Source organism: Cladophialophora bantiana (assembly GCF_000835475.1).
Source record: "Cladophialophora bantiana CBS 173.52 unplaced genomic scaffold supercont1.3, whole genome shotgun sequence".
Lineage (NCBI taxonomy): Eukaryota > Fungi > Ascomycota > Eurotiomycetes > Chaetothyriales > Herpotrichiellaceae > Cladophialophora > Cladophialophora bantiana.
This window is the reverse complement of record NW_015971577.1, coordinates 317,988-333,889: the sequence shown is the minus strand read 5'-3', so window position 1 is coordinate 333,889 and position 15,902 is coordinate 317,988. Positions and strand designations below refer to the sequence as shown.

At 52.5% G+C, this 15,902-nt stretch overlaps 6 protein-coding genes across 6 annotated transcripts; 3 read left to right on the top strand and 3 right to left on the bottom strand.

Moving 5' to 3' along the window:
• Nucleotides 1–367: 367 nt before the first annotated feature.
• Z519_02026 (uncharacterized protein) lies at nt 368–2,184 on the bottom strand (the record flags this gene model as incomplete). The annotated part of the gene is made up of 2 exons (XM_016759783.1): nt 368–2,023; nt 2,110–2,184. 2 exons carry the CDS (start codon nt 2,182–2,184, stop codon nt 368–370), a joined length of 1,731 nt encoding a protein of 576 aa, XP_016623304.1.
• Nucleotides 2,185–3,283: 1,099 nt separating this feature from the next.
• Z519_02025 (uncharacterized protein) lies at nt 3,284–4,176 on the bottom strand (the record flags this gene model as incomplete). The annotated part of the gene is made up of 2 exons (XM_016759782.1): nt 3,284–3,516; nt 3,624–4,176. The coding sequence occupies 2 exons, from the start codon at nt 4,174–4,176 to the stop codon at nt 3,284–3,286; spliced, it is 786 nt and encodes a 261-aa protein (XP_016623303.1).
• Nucleotides 4,177–5,909: 1,733 nt separating this feature from the next.
• Z519_02024 (uncharacterized protein) lies at nt 5,910–9,881 on the top strand (the record flags this gene model as incomplete). Its single annotated transcript, XM_016759781.1, has 1 exon — nt 5,910–9,881. The coding sequence occupies one exon, from the start codon at nt 5,910–5,912 to the stop codon at nt 9,879–9,881; it is 3,972 nt and encodes a 1,323-aa protein (XP_016623302.1).
• Nucleotides 9,882–11,340: 1,459 nt separating this feature from the next.
• Z519_02023 (uncharacterized protein) lies at nt 11,341–11,784 on the top strand (the record flags this gene model as incomplete). The annotated part of the gene is made up of 1 exon (XM_016759780.1): nt 11,341–11,784. One exon carries the CDS (start codon nt 11,341–11,343, stop codon nt 11,782–11,784), a length of 444 nt encoding a protein of 147 aa, XP_016623301.1.
• Nucleotides 11,785–12,964: 1,180 nt separating this feature from the next.
• Nucleotides 12,965–13,833, top strand: Z519_02022 (uncharacterized protein; the record flags this gene model as incomplete). The annotated part of the gene is made up of 2 exons (XM_016759779.1): nt 12,965–13,157; nt 13,223–13,833. 2 exons carry the CDS (start codon nt 12,965–12,967, stop codon nt 13,831–13,833), a joined length of 804 nt encoding a protein of 267 aa, XP_016623300.1.
• A 297-nt stretch (nt 13,834–14,130) lies between these two features.
• Z519_02021 (uncharacterized protein) lies at nt 14,131–15,216 on the bottom strand (the record flags this gene model as incomplete). Its single annotated transcript, XM_016759778.1, has 1 exon — nt 14,131–15,216. One exon carries the CDS (start codon nt 15,214–15,216, stop codon nt 14,131–14,133), a length of 1,086 nt encoding a protein of 361 aa, XP_016623299.1.
• Between the last annotated feature and the right edge of the window lie 686 nt (nt 15,217–15,902).

The window sequence follows — 15,902 nt, the reverse complement described above, 5'->3', positions numbered from 1 at the left end:
TAAAAAGCTGGCTGGGTTGTTCCACGACGATTGTCACTGAAACGATGCACAGGTAGAGGAAACACTTGGAGGGAGGACGAGGCCGGATAGAGGAGTCAAATGACGGGTTTCTGGTGTATCTATCATGGCCCTATCACCATGGCGCCATTAAATTTAAATCCCGTGTGATGGTGTAGCAGGCAGGATATGGCGTTCAAGCCACTTGGACTTGATGACGCCGCAGTCGGGCTGCCCTTCCACTTCCATCTGCGGCCGCCGTTGTTGCCCCGAGCTTCCGTGCTTCGCTCCATCCCCTGCCGCCTCTTGGCGATATCAAATAATAGCAACCGACTCAGCCGAACTCGCTTGTTGTCTATTTTGTCTTTTCTCACAGATCAACATCCTTTCCTTCTTTCTGCCGGTTGAGCAACATGGCCAGCGGGCCAGCCGGCGCATCATACCGGTCCATATAAATTTCCACCATCCTGACTCCCGTCCCATTCACAAGCTTCTCCTGTTTGAGGACCTGCTCAAGCTCGCCATACGTCCTGGCGGACGCAGTGAAGGCATCTTCTGGTGCACCGAAAAAGCTGGGTGCTTTCAGATAGCGCCAGGTGGAGATATCATTATACCCTTTTTTCATGCCATGAATACAGCGCTCTATCGTATAACCATCGTTATTAATCAAGAACACCACCACGTTGAGATCGTGTCTAATGATCGTCGCGAGCTCCTGGGCGGTCATCTGGAAGCTGCCGTCACCGATGAATAGAATGGTTCGAGCGCCCTTGATGTCGTGATACTTCGACGAAGCCATCAGTTCGCGCTGGGCTAATGCCGCGCCCTGAGAAGCGGGGAGCATGTATCCGATAGAAAGCCAAGTAATGGGGGTAAAGAGTCTTGTATGCTCGGGCAAGAGCATCTCTCGAACGCCATATCCAGCGGTCCCGGTTTCGCCAAAGACAATATCTCCAGGCCGCAAGAAGGAATTGAGAAGACGCCAAACTTTGTCTTGCTTGATAGAATCGTCACGGGAAACTTCTGAGAAGGACAAAAGCTGGCCACGAGGGAAAGTTGGACGGCTGCCACTTTTCTTTAGTCTCTTCAAGTCTAGTTTCTGCAGGATCTGGCTGAGAGCGTATTGTGGCGAAATGTCGCGATGGAGCACGTCACCAATCTTGATACCATCCCAACTAAAGCAGATGGCGGCAGCTGTTTGGGGCACGCCAGTCCAATTGTAAGTATTGGTGGAGCTGAGGTGAGGACCAAAATACATGGCTAGATCGGAGCCATCAATGAAAGCCTTGGTGCTCGCGTCTGCGAAGCTGCCGCGGTACATACCATGGACATTGACGAGTGTTTCATTTATGAGGCCTTTGCCGGAGGTTGTCGTGAACGTAGGCCATACCGTTGATGATACCATTTTTTCGACGTGGTCCAAGATGCCCAGTGCTCTTGTCTCTCCGTCCACTAGGATAACAGGCTTTTCCGCAGTGTACATCCTCTCGAGAACGCTGTCCAATACCACGTCGTAAGCAGGGTTAGGGACGTCTCTGGGAACGGCGATTTTGTGAATAAGATGTTCTGCGACAACCGGGGCTGAAACAATGTCCAGAGGGACTTCGATGTAGACTGGTCTGCAATGTATCATGCATTGCTGCAGAGCTTGATCGATCTGCTGGGGAGCAGTACGAGGATCAAGCAAATTAGTCTGCGCGACGGTAACGTGCGATTGCATCTGGCCGAAGTGTCGATAGTCTCCATCCCCGAGGGTATGGTGCACCATCAGCCGCGATGATTGGGTGTTTCGAGGAGGCGTGCCCACGATATGTACGACTGGGGCTCGTTCGGTGAATGCGCAGGCAATAGCATTAATGGCTGATAGCTCGCCGACTCCGTACGTGGTAATCAGAGCCCCGAGGCCATTGATTCGCGCATAACCATCTGCGGCATATCCTGCGTTAAGTTCGTTGGTGTTGCCCACCCAGAGGAGCCCGGAAGGGACAACATAGTCCAATAAACGAAGATTGTAGTCTCCTGGAATCTACTCAGTCTCTATTAGTCGATACCGACGAAGACAGCAACAGCTTCGCAGAAGAGAAGAAGCCTCTCGAAGAGCGGAGGACTCACGCCGTGGACCGCGCCGACACCGAGTTGCTTTAAACGTGTAAACAAATATTCTGCAACTGTTGTAGTTGGCAACATAGCTGAAATTTCGGATATCAAGAAGGCGATGTAGAATATAGTAGCAGAGTGTTGGGGTTATCTGACAGAGGGATCCTTGCAGCGGTTTGAGGTCTTGTCTGAGTGCGGGCTGGATGTCGATTCTAGAACGGACCATCAACTTTGGACTCTTGCTTGAGGACAAACAGGCAGCTATTTTTCTACCAGGTTATGTACATTGATATACCTTTTTTATATGATAATACCGGACTAAATGGATGCAGTGCAACAATTAAACTCCCGCAGAGATGCCAATTGCCGTTTAGTGTTGTGCAATGCTGATTCTCCAACTACACCCTCACAGATTGTGTTTAGGAAATCTTATGTATGGGACAGTGTTGGGATGGGCCCGAGCCCTTTTATGGCGGCAAAAGATTTGAATAATGGAGAACAGAATGCAGTCCTTACTGTCAAGAGTCAAGACCCTACCCACCTTCGTCCTTTGTAAGTTGTCGCAGGGCGGAGAGGGGATGATGGCGGCTTCGGAATTACAATTCTCCGCTTCCATTTTGGGGATACACTTCGAGCGTTACTTCCAAGAGTCAGGGCGATCAGGAGGCGGGTGGAAGAGCCCTGGAGACAGGATAAGCGCAGTAAAAGACAGGACGCGAGAGTTAATTTCACCACAAATTCAAATTGTTCATTCATCGCATTGCTTGTTTCATTCTCAGTCTGTCAATATCCGAGCTGCTGTAACGTCAAGCATACGTGGTCCCTCCACAGTCAAAATGCTGGGATTCGCCTCCAAATCCTGAAGCTCCTCCTGCTCCCGTGCCAGTGCGAAGACGAAACGTCATAAAACGATCGTGAAGAAGCAAACCTCTGTCGCCTTCGCCTTTCCCCTGTCTCCTTGATGCTGACCCCGCCGACCTGATTCGCTTCGGATGAGATTCGAAACCCCGCCGATAGACGACACTACCGAAAGCTAATGGATACAGGTAAAGGTTTTCCATTTTTTGAAAGATGTCCTCAGGTCCCATCAAACCAAAGTATCACTTATACATCATTCGAATAAGACATACATATCCATTCTGGGAGTATACCGAAAGGGAAAGAAAAGGATCCCGGCATCGCACGAGGATCAATCCATCATAAAGTCGCCCCGGAGCATTCTTTCGCCAAGGGCATCTGGTTTCTTCATCAACCTGGCAGGCGGCGGCTCGACGGGCTTTGAGATTTCTTTTGGCGGTTCGGGATTGGAAATGCTTGCGGAGCGAGGACGAGTCGCGCCTTGGCTAAAGGGATTGCCCGAGGAGAAGGATGGGGAACGTTTCGATCTATCCCGTAGGGCTTCGGACCAATTGAAGCCTTCTCCTGTTGGACATCAGTAAGAGACAAATGACTTGGCTTTGCAAGTTGGGGCTAGAAATGGAGGGCAAGAACACTTGGACGGTATGAAAGGGACAGGCCTCGACTCTTACCTGCAGTCTTGGCCGTCCCCGACGTAGCTCGACGTGATGGAATGGCATTTTCGAACTTCTCATTTAGAGTGAAAAGGGAGGAGGAGGGGCGCCTACCACCGCCAGCAGCACCAGGGCTCCCTCCTAGTCTAACATCTCTTAAAGCTTGTGCGCCGAAACTGACCCGTCTAGCAAAGGATGGCGAGGATGGAGGGTGTACCGTGGCCCGCGAGGGGTCATCCTCTTCAAGAACAGCAGGCTCGTCTCCGAAACTGTTTTTGAAATCTGGGGAGCTTGACATGGACGAGGTGGCGACACTCGCTCGTCGTTGCAGTCCGAAAGCGGCAAAGGGGGTGTGGTTGGAGGGGTTCGTGGTCAGGCCAAGAGCAGTGATCGAGGTGCCTCTTCGGTGCTGTGGAACGGTGGGAGAGGACGGAACACCCGGGGAGGGAGGGGAGGAGGACAGAGAAGAGGGAGAGGAGTTTGTTCGTGGGTTGAACATATCGACAAAGGACGAGCGACGGCGGTGCTGTGGAAGGGGAGGAGACGGTGGTGCAGGGTTGCGTTCAGACATGACGGCGAGCTGACTTATAGGTGGGTGTGTAGCCGCGTTGAAGAACGCGGAATTCAAGGAACGAAGATCGTATCTCGTATGGGGCCGGTTGTAGCTGGATTCTTTACAGTGTTAGGTGAAGGTCGAGGACGAGCAATGAGTAGGACAAAGGAGATGGCCCCCAGTCACGTCATTGTAGCGGGGGGATTTCTATTTCGGGTTGGGATGGGAAGAAAACAATGACCAGTAGCGGTGATCAGATAGTTTGATGAGAAGCCCTTTTGTAGTTCGGATAGCAAGCGGGAGGGTGAGGATGGTATTGGGAACGATGAGCAAGGGAGAAATAGAGGAGGAGAGCAAGTCGAAGTGAAGGGGGAGGAAAAGATGGTTTACATAAGAGGTAGCAGGAGGAAAGGCCCAGATGCACAGACTCACATACACACACACACACATCACACACCACTTGCAGTTTGGGAGCAGATGCTCAGATGCTAGATTCACCAGCTCGGTTTCCTTTTCCTGCACTGCATCGGGTGTCGAAAACACGCAGTCAGCTCCGAGCTAGACGCCCAATTGGTTGGTCGGTGGGCTTAGGGGCGCGGAAGCAGCAAGAAGGTGAGTGTGAGAGGGCTTTGGTCCCAGGCTCCCAGAGGCATGGGCTGCATTAGCTTAGTGACCCATCCCCAGGCTGTGCCGGCTTTCCTGGGCCTGGAGTCGCCTAAGATTGGGCGTCGCTAGTCCCTGGGAATCCCTAGCGGTGCCCTTAAGCAGAGCCCCGGCACCCACCGCCAATGATCGGCACCTACTGCGTTGCTTAGGCCTTGGCAGAGAGTCACAAAGTGTGGGGTAAAGCTGCCAGGCATCGAGGCATCAAACACAAGCACCCTTGTATCTGCCATCCAGGGCTCCAATCATCGGTCAATCGCCCATCCACTGCATCATCTTCCATCATTCAGTCCCTCTTTCTTCATACTCTCTTCGGGAAATGATTCTCCATCTTCACTTTTGCCACTCACGCCCTCCTACGCACTATACACGCCACTTGACACGCGACCGCCTTCAACAGTCGCGGTTCCTCCCTACGAGTCTCACGAGCACCTGCGCACAGTCGCCTTACTGCTGATTGCACCAGGACTGCTGGACTCCTCCATACCTGCAGCTTTGGATTATCTCGGTCAGTCTACATTAAAAATACACAACCCTTTACCACTAGAAGTCACTATGCGCACATGGGAGTGCCTTTTTTCGGGGAATACTCAGACCTTGTTCACGCACGCTTCGCAACGGCTTCTTCCATTCTCAGTCAGCTGAGTGACCGGGTCCTTGCGGAACATCATCACCCCTCCCACCCACCAAGGGGGTCACACTCTTCGACAAGTAACATAAAGTTCCACAAAGTACCTCGCTGAAGCCTGAAAGGGGCCTGAAGCACGGACCACTGGACCCTGCTTGCCAGCCATGGGAATGCAGCATGGTTATTATGCTATGGAGACAAATATTCTTTGGTGCACTATTCCGAAACCAGATATTGAACTGCTTCCGTCAAGAAAATGCGACAATGCCGCTTTCTGTCCGTATAAATTGCCGAATGCTGTTCTTGCGACCGTCATTGATGCATCCGGCCGGCTAAAGAATATGCTCTTTGTGTTCAGAGAGACTCAAGGTAAGTCTTGATTTATTTCCTTCATGTCACTTCTGATTCCTTCGCCTCTACTGTTTCGCTTTTCTCTCTTGAAACGAAAATGGCTCCCAAGATGTATCGCAATGACCTCGGGCCCCAGGCACCCAGGACCTTGAGACCCTCTCATCCTTCTTCCAATATGCAGTCAAGATTTGTCCAGTCGTCTCATCGGTCGGAGAGAATGGGCACTACGACGCAGCTGGAAGGTTTCGCTCCCAATGCCTCTCCTAGCACGCATCAATCCCCAATTTCGAGAGGAAACATTCGTCTATTGGCAGCGATAGGGAATCGCGATTCGCATAGCGAGCTTGGGCGGTTGCGTTCGGCCGTTGAGGGGCTCGAAGATGGCCAGATGAACCAAAATCGATTTATCCCACCCTCGAGTGACTCCACGGAGCCACTCGAGCTACCTGAGATCGACGTTGATAGCTCACCGGAAGAAGTCGACAATATGGTCCAACACATGATCGACTACTTGGTGAAATGGACCGATGTGAAGCACGTCGAAGGATCAGCAACAGTCTTCCAAGACATCAGACTTATTAACGCCTCCCTACAGAACATCATGGAACTGCCCGAGGAGGTAATCTCTTCTCCTACGGTCCGGGCCGCTCTCAGAACGTTCAGAAAACGGTACGAAACATTCGCCACCATCTGGGCCAGGGCTATTCATCGCGCGCTCATCGGCAAGCTCTCTGAAGTCGAATCTCAGGCGAAACGCCACCCCTCCACCTTTCCAGAATCAAGATTTACTTCTCTCGTGTCAGAAATACGTACCGTGTCCTCGGAGTACGCCTTGTTAGTATTGCTAGACTCTGCGCACGACAACATCAAACTGCTTGTTCCACCAGGTGCCGCGAAGGAATTGTTGGAACACTGCGCCCACTTGCATCAAGTTTTTCAGAACGCGGCTTACAATTCCGAGCAAAAGGAGTTGTGGCTTTTGATCTGGCGAGGCTTGAAGACTGCCTTTACTGCCTTTGAACAAGGGGGAGCCCCGAAATCTCCGACCAACGTAGAGCGTGATCGCAAGTTCTTTGAGATACCTGGAGTGTATCGTGAATTTGAGCGTCTGATCAGCTCGTCGGACGCGGCTAACCCAAGAAGCATTGAAGATATGGTCGGGAAATACTGTCGATATATTGACGAGTGTCAGGTCGATCCGGGCAACAAATATGAGTCTCTCCAGCGACCGCGAGACGCGCCTTTGGAAAGTCATACCAAAGAAGCCTTGAAAGAATTCATTCAAACAGGCAAATTTGAGACAAGCACTCTCTCCAAGATCCATTTCGCGGTCGCACGGTTTAACAAGATCACTGGTGGGCCGATCAAAATCAGGCGATGGCAGCATGACGTCGGCCATACAGAATGGGAGACCTTCGCACTGGATCTCCCCTCACCGGCATTGAGAGACACTGTTGAAAGGCGACCTACCTACTCGGATCTTCCTTTGAGTGCACGATCTCAGTTAACCTTCGTTGAAATTGATGGGAGAGAGTCCTTGGAAACTGCTGTACCGGAAGAATCATCGAAAGGTCTGTTTCCATATCCCAAGGGAGTCAACATGAAAAGCGCATTTGACTATGTCTACTACCCCTTTCCAGAGACGCGTGCTCATGAACTGGTCCAACACGAGCAAATTTCCAGGGAGATGGGTCAACCTGGAATGATTTCTGAGGGGCCACGAGTCGAGTATCTCATCAATCAACCTCCCCGTCATGCTCGCGACCCTGCAGATCTTTCAGTATCAAAAAAGACCCTCGGTCCACTTGAATGGATTCGTTTGGTAATGCATCAAGTGCTCCCACAGAGACGCCCTGTACCTGATGCCAAGCATCCGAAAGTCAGCGTTCTCCCTTCACGCCGCTCGCAGAAATTATCTACGTTAAACCAACGGGCTCTTCCCATTGATCCAAAGGCAAGAGTGCACAAGGTCCCGACAGCAACTCCAGACCTCAAGCTTCGAGGTGGAGGACCTCAATCGAGTCGCCTGGGGCCATCATCTAAGAGAAAATGTCATTTCAATCCGTTAGCCTTTCGACAGATGATGGTGGAGACTTTACAGAGGGAGATTATAAGGAGGGAGCTAGAGAGCGGAAGGGGTGGTCTCAGTAAATACCTCCCTGACGATTCGATGCTATATCTGTTGGAGCAAACAACATACGATGTCCAGAAGGCAGTACATTTGTGGCAACTATCTATGGGATACAGAGGCATCGGTCTCGCTGGAAATACGACCAAGGAGCCACATCATTACCTTAGTGCAGGTGAGATGGCCTCCAATCAAGCCGCTAGCAAGATGAGTCCGCTTTTCGGAGGAATCCCTGTTGATAATAACGCAGCGATATATGCTTACCGACTGGAGACTCTGGCTCCAAGCGCTACTTCGCCGGTAGCAGCACATTCACCGCACGGTGATGATAGTGATGACGACAATCAGGCCCATGATCAACCTTTGCCGAGACCAGCCCTAGGTGAGCTTCCTGTCGATGTGGGCGTTTACGATGAAAATGGGAGCGAACACAGCAGCCAACACAGCTCGAATCGAGAAAACCATCCACCAAGGCCTCCCCAGCCTCCCCAGCCTCCTCAACCTCCTCACCACTCCCCTACTCCAGAACCAATCCTTTCACAATGTCATCCTTGTCCCATGTACGAAGGCCAGTACCACCACGTATGCAGATGTACCCATGTTGAATACCCTGAGCTGCCACCGCCTGATAGTTTTGACGGGAATTATAATTCTGCCGGCAGACCGAATCGAGGGTCGAGTCCTCAGCCAGCAAATAACGAGAGCGAAGATCCCGTGGACGAAGGAAACGATGCTCCAGTAGGCGGCACCCCTGGCGCTGCCCGTGGCCGCAACAGACGACCACCGAGAGAAGAGCCGCGATCCGACGATGAACTATACGTACGAGAAGTATTTGCTGGGGATCAGGGCTATGAAAACGCGCTCAGGGATGGAGGAAATGGAAACTTTGCGAGCGTTGTGCGTAGTATCCTATCCGGGGGCTTAGAGTGGACTGTTGACCACGAGTCACGAGCCATTCTGATGACTACAATTGGTAATCTGGCAGAAGAAATTAGGAAGCTTAAAGACAGGTACCTCGAACTGTTGGAGGAGGGACCGAAACCTTTCATGGAAGGGCTCAATGACTCCAGAATTCCGAACCCGGACGTCCCTGCCACAGTCGACATCTGTCAAAGAGCAGCCATCGATATGAGGAACCATCATGCACGACTGCTTCAATTCTTTAATTACGAGCACCCGCGAACGCATCTCGGCTTCCGCCACCAGTTTAACCGGTTTGTTCGAGCTTTGAGAGAGCTACGGCAGCTTGTGGAGGAGTACGACCACGAAAATCCTCAAGGAAATAGCGGAGGTGACCACCACCAGCAAGATCAAGGGAGTAGAACAAGGGACGAGAGCGTCAATCAAGAAGAAGGCAGCGACGACACTCACTCCGATAGCGAGACTACTCTTTCCCCACGCGAGAAGACTCGGCTTGTCAATCATCCAACGTCACCAAAACGCTATAAGGCCTTAGCCCTCCCCACCCGTGGCGAATACGAGTTGATGTTTGTGGACGAAATGGAGCGCGAACTGCAAAAAAATCGCGGTGTTAAGGACCTCGAAAATGTTCTTGGGAAGAAATACAAGAAGGCCGACCTAATCGACAAGCTCATGGCCCTCGACGGAGAAGGATGTCTTGGACATGGTGCAACAGAATGCTATCGCCATATTACTGGCAACCCGACATCTCGCGGTCGACCGAAAAGATTCAATTTAGAGAAGGCGCTCACACAATACCACTCGAATCGTAAGAACGAGCGCATTCTAGCCCAGAGGGCGAGGAAGGATGCTAGGAGACAAGCGAGGATTGGTTGGGGGATCCACTCGCCTGCCCCAGTGATGCCGAGGGTCCAGCCGAGCCAGATGCTCTTCACTCAACCTACTGGGGCCATTGATGCTGAGACTCAGACAACGTGGTCTCAAGACTCCGAGGAGTCGGATACATGGAGTGAGGATATTGCCGACCCGTAGTGGAACGCAAAGCTGTCGGGAGGGAAAGGAGGGTATTTTCATTTGTTGATGGTGAGGGAAATAGGACGAGTTGTCGTTGCAACCTGTCCGGGAGCATATAGATGGATTATGTTCGGTTTTTCAAAGATACTCCGTAGACCAAAGTTATAAGGCAATGTTGTCACAGCAAATTCAGAGAAGACGATTGAGTTCCCACTTCCCCCATTTTAATTTTTTTTTTTGTTTCTTCCGGCCCCCACTACCTATACGCAATTCTACGCCTGTCTGAGCCAAGAACTTGCACAGAGGAAGTGATTCCCAATGCACGCCAGTCTCTAAACTCGTAAGCGTGTACCGGGTAGTGGCGGGGTGGCAGTGCGAAACGCGTGAAATTTGATCTGCAGTAGGAATCCTCAGACTCCGTACGAGGTACACTCTCGTATACGAGTACGGGTTCAGCGGGAGATTCAGGTTCAGGGGGAGGAGAGCTCGATCGCTCGTTGGCGAGGCTGACTGCGGTCGATTGGAGGGGTGTCATTGGCTGCAGGTCAAAGACACAGCCTCGCTGGCATTTTTCTCCTCTCGATTCTGAAACGCGCTTGCGGCAAAGCCAAAACCGACCCTTCTCCATTATATTGCGGAGCCCACTCTCTCTGTCTACGAGCATTTGGCGCCTCCAGGGTAGATCTTCAGTCTGATTTCTCTGCTATCAACAGCACCGGACGAGTACCGGGTGTTTGATCGGTGGTACCAATCCACCTCCCTCGCTGCTCCCACAGACATCAGTGGAGATTTAACAAACCCGCTTACACATCAAACGCGCACTGCTCGAGTGCTGGGGTACAATGGGTACATACTCTACCCCCTTTTGCCGATGCGGAGACAAACGCCATGCCCGCCGCCCCCATGATTGACATTTGACATTGCAGCCAAGAAGAACCGATCCATCGCCTGCGGCGGACGCAAGACGATCTTCTTGTTTCACAGCAGCAAACTAACTGTGGGTAGCCGGTTAGTCCACACAATTTCACAACGGTACAACGGTCTAGAGTGGGGGAGGGAAAGGCGATCGCATGTTCAAGGAACCCACGGTAGGGACTGTGTAGGTGGGTAGAACGGGGAGGACAGCGGACGGGGGACAGGAAACCCGGGGGGCGTGATGACAAGACCTCAAAAGGTTGTACCTAGGGAAAGGGCAGAGTTAAGTATCGCTTTGAATCCCTCCCTTTCGGTTCTGCGACTTCTCTTCATACAAGCAAGCAGTCTTTCCTTTCGATTCTGTTTCTTTTGCCCTCGCGGATCCCCAGAGACGAGACTATCAAAGCGCGTGTTGACAGCAGCGGCCTCATTTCACCTTTGCAGGACTGATCTCCGTCCTCCCATACAGTCCATATATTCATTCATTCCTTCACCAGCCTTCAATCAAGACTTGCAGGACATCAATTACAGCACAATACATACCTCACCCAGAATCACGAAAATGCGCCTGTCCACCATCCTAGCGACTACTCTGACCCTGGCCGGTCCTCTGGTGCACGCACAGGACCTCGGCTCGCTACTCTCCGACGCGACCTCTCTCGTCTCCAGCGTCGTTTCCGCCATCGACTCCGCCACCGCGACCGAACCGCTCATCACGAGCATCGAGTCCGCCATCCAGAGCGCCACGAGCCAGTTGCCGTCGGTGACCGGGTCGGCGGGCAGCATGCTCTCCTCGTACCTCTCGGAGGCGAGTTCGGCGCTAGACTCTGCCACGGCGGGTACTGATTCTCCTGCGACCGCTGCGGCCACCGACACCACCGCGACGGCGGCGGGCACGGCTGCAACGACCGGCGCAGGCGCGAACGGTGCAGCAGATAGAGCCGCCGTATCGGGCATGGGCATCTTTGTGCCGGCAGTTGTGGTGGGCGTTGCCGCCTTGTTGTAGCGGCACTAGACATCTGGCTAGACGATCCTCCCCTTGCGGAAGCGCGCTGAAGGCGGAATGACTCTTTTGGAGGAAGGAAGGGCGTCGTGTGGCAACCGGGCTGAGGGCAAGCCCAGTAGCCTTTCATGTTTCGTTTCTGAATTAAGGCAAACAATCCTTCCTGGCAAGGAGGTCGAAAAACAAAATCAAAAAAAGGAAGAGATAACAAGGAAGAGGACTGAATATTTCGCAATGTGGCTTTCCCGCCTCAGCACCCGAACTTGGACCAACTTGGGCCCGGCGTCATGGATCCATTCGAAGCTAGGGAGGGGCGGTTGCTTTCGGGACGGAGTACTCATATTAAACCAACAAACATATCAATGGACCGGGACCGAGACTACGAGGGGGCCATGAGATGGAACGATAGCGGCGAAGGTTGGCGAGCCCGAGGTAGAGCATCGTCGTGCATCGGTGAGAGGTTGGTAGGCTGTAGCCCAGCATTCGATGTAAGCATGGTTGCATGTTTGTATACTAGGTATATGTCGGCGCCTCCTATACTTCTCTTCGATCCCTGCCTCCTCTTCCCTTTTGGTATGACCGAAACCCTGAGCATGTCAATCGAACTTTAAACATGCGATATGTCAATCAGCCGGTAGGTCCATGGTCCAGGGTTCTTTTCACCCTTCGGGAATCAACCATGATCCATGCAATCATACTTCTTGCTTCGGTAGAGGCTGGGCTGTCAGGGTAGTCGTGCAATCAGTCGTCTCATTCCAAGCTCGGACGACAGGCCAGAGCCCAGAAGAGGATATAGGACTCCAGATCAGAGGTGAATCCAGCCATATGTGCCTCTGAGAGTTGGTGTGCCGGTGTCATTCGTCGAGAGACCAAGAATGCGACGTGTGCGAGCCTCCAGATCACCACCACCCTTGATCTAAACCCATTCCTCGTTGGAATGCACCGTATCCATCCAGCGACCACAACAAACATCTGGCATGGCCTGCCACCTTCATTTACGTGGCTTCGTCGCTCGTACCCTGACAATTCTTTCGTCTTCTTCTTTTCTCTTCAGTCACTCTTTTTAGCTGTGTCACTCGTTTGCCTAGTCCTTCCCATATTTTTGCAACCCTCGATCTCACATCTTGTCGATCGAAAAAGACTTCAATTGTCCAATCCAAAACTCGCATAATCCAGAGCAGCCATGCGTTCTTTCTTGCTTGTCGCCGTCGGTAGCTTCGCCTACAAGGCAATGGCTCAAACAGCCACCTTCGCTCCGGGCATGACGTGGAATGCCGTCACAGTCGGTCAGGTTTGGCCTATCCACTGGACTGTCGGCGATGGGACACCTGTCTCCTTATTCCTAGGGAACACGAGCTGGAATACTCCAATCTTCGGTATGTCGAACCTGCAGAGCAGTCCGAGACTGAAGTTTCCATTACGAATGACTGATCCCATATAGAGGACAAACCTGCCAGTGATGGAGAATATGACTGGACCGTCACAGTCCCCGATGGCTTTGTCGCTGGCAACTATGCTTTGGCCTTGGTTCAGAGTGGTGCCATGGACTACTCTCCGCTATTCAGCGTCAGCCTTGCCCCTGCTGGATCGTCCAGTTCGACATCTATGATGTCCATGTCGATGACAACACCAATGCCCAATGCCACTGTCACAGGCAATCCCATCTCGGCTACCGTCGACCCTACAACCACGGCAGCCCCAACTGTAACCGTCACATACTGGGATCACGACTGCGGCTGCACAAAGACTTCTGAGATGCCCGCGACCGCCGCTGCCACTGGTTCGGATCTGGCTGGAACACAATACACCTGGTACGACGAAGTCTGCGGATGCACCAAGACTGCCATAGCCCCGGCTCCTACCACGGCTCCGTGTCCTGGAAGTGGGTGCACCAGTTACACCGCTCCCCCTGGTGGGAACGTGCCACCTCCGCCAACTTCTCCGTCGTCCGCACCGATCCCCTCGGCGTCGACATTTCAGGGTAACGCAAATCGATTGGGAAGTTCGGTGGTAGGCGTTGTGGGGTTGATTGCGGCGGCGATGTTTGCATAATTTTCTTTGAGGCTGAGGAAATGCATCTTGTCTTGTTTATTTTCTAGATGGAGTCATCTTTCTAAGGGCGCTGTGCACGGACGTCGATTGGCATCAGCAAAATGAAGGAGGAGCAGCTACTGAGCAGCTGCGGGTCAGTTGAATGTTGCAGACAAATGTTGGACATAAAGGATCGTGGCTTTCATGATCTGGGGCTGGAATTCCGACTCTATGCAATCTTCAAATAGCATTCTAGGATCGTTTATGAATCGTCTCATGTTGTGAACTTTGTCATGACCATGTCGAGCTTGCCGTTTCTCATCGCTCGCCCTTGATCTTGGCAAATGCACCGACTTCGGCGCTCGATATCGAAAAGGGGCTCTTTGGGCCATCCGGTGACCTCGGACTTAGCGCAACCGCAAACAAATCATCGTCTGCGGGATCATCTGGCTTGGGTATCTGGCCCACGGAATTGAGGGAAGCCGTGGCGGGCGACTGTCCCTGCTGTTTCCTGATATAGTCCGGTGGTGCTTGAGCAACGATCTTTCTACCTCCGGTGGTAGATGTAGCGGATCCCGGGCCATTCTGGAAGCTACTGAATGACGAATAGGCCATATCCGATGCCTCGGGCGAGAGAGGATGAGAATCGCGGGTGGGAGTATTCAGACCCCTCGCATTGAGTTCTCTGTCGCTGGTCCCAATGCTTAAGCCCTTGAGTTTCTCACTGAGCCTTCTTCCACCAGGAGACTTGGGACTCTGGATACCCGGACTCGTAGGTCCCATGGGGGATTTGGATATGCTGCTCAGATCGAGGTTCGGGGGTTTTGGAGTCAGGCCGAAATTGTTCTCGATCCAAGACTTCTCAGATCGGGCCATCTCCAACGCAATGCCTTCTAGATTGTGTGCTTCCTCGTCCTTGATTTCTTTGTCCAACACCTGGAGCCTCTTCTTAGCCCATATAGTGTGAAGTACGCCTTTCCTGCCGCTGGCATTGGCCGTGGCACCCAGCTCGGGAGTGAAGATAGCAGGTAGCGGGTTCACCGTCATTCTTAGAGGGGTGGGCTCTGTCGCAGGGGTCTCGGCAGATACCACGGGGTCTGTGGGAGGATAGTATGCTAAAGTGATGTGAGGCGGTACAATGGCGCCAGGAGGGAGAAGGAAATATACACGACGGATATTGTCTGAGGGATTGTCGTCTGCGGGGAAGACGGTGCGTTTGCCGGACCACGAGACCTGCCATCTACCTGACTTTGCTCTTGCCTGGTCGTCGTCTTGCCATTCAACCATCATGACTTTGGTGCCATCATTGCCTTTGCCGGGTTCAAACTCGAAGCGAGCGAGAGCAGTGACTGACAACAGAGTGTCAGGCAAGATGGGCGACCTGGGAGACTCGATTTGAGCCATGGCTGACTGGGAGGGATGGAGGGATGGAGGGACGAAGGAGAGTCGATTGAGTGTGTGATGGCAGGCTCGGACACAACGAGAGACTGTGCAGCCAAGTCGAACGGGCCCCAGACACAGAGACACAAGATCCGTACCGAGGATTCTGGAGAGACAATCGGAGAATTTGAAGGTGGGAAGCGAAAACGGTAAGTTGGTAACGACGTTTGGGATCGACTAAGCTCAAGATGGCTTGTGTAATGTGCCAGGGTGTTGGTGGCAGGTCTGACGCCGCGCAGGCAGGATAAAGATAGAGACGGCGGGACATGGCCGCGCGGTTCTTGTTCTGGCCAAATAGTTAATAATAATACTGCAAGTTGCCAATAGACTGTTCAAGACTGCCCTTACAAGCCTCCATGTCGTGAGTTTGTTGTCGTCCAGCGGTATCGACACCAATCACCATCCCGCCCCGCGCGACATGCCCTTGCATTTACGAGGTACGGAGAAGCAGTTTTCGTCATAAAGGGGCCAAAAGCCAAAACCCTATTGCCGCTGCTCCTGTGTCTCGGGACTCATCACATTCAACTGTCCATCCAGATCCCCTCGTCGTCGATCGCCTACGACTGGGCACGGCACAATGTTGCAACCCCCGGCGCACCAGAAACGACCTCAGAAGTATGCAAATTGAATGGGTCAAACCATCCAAGAAC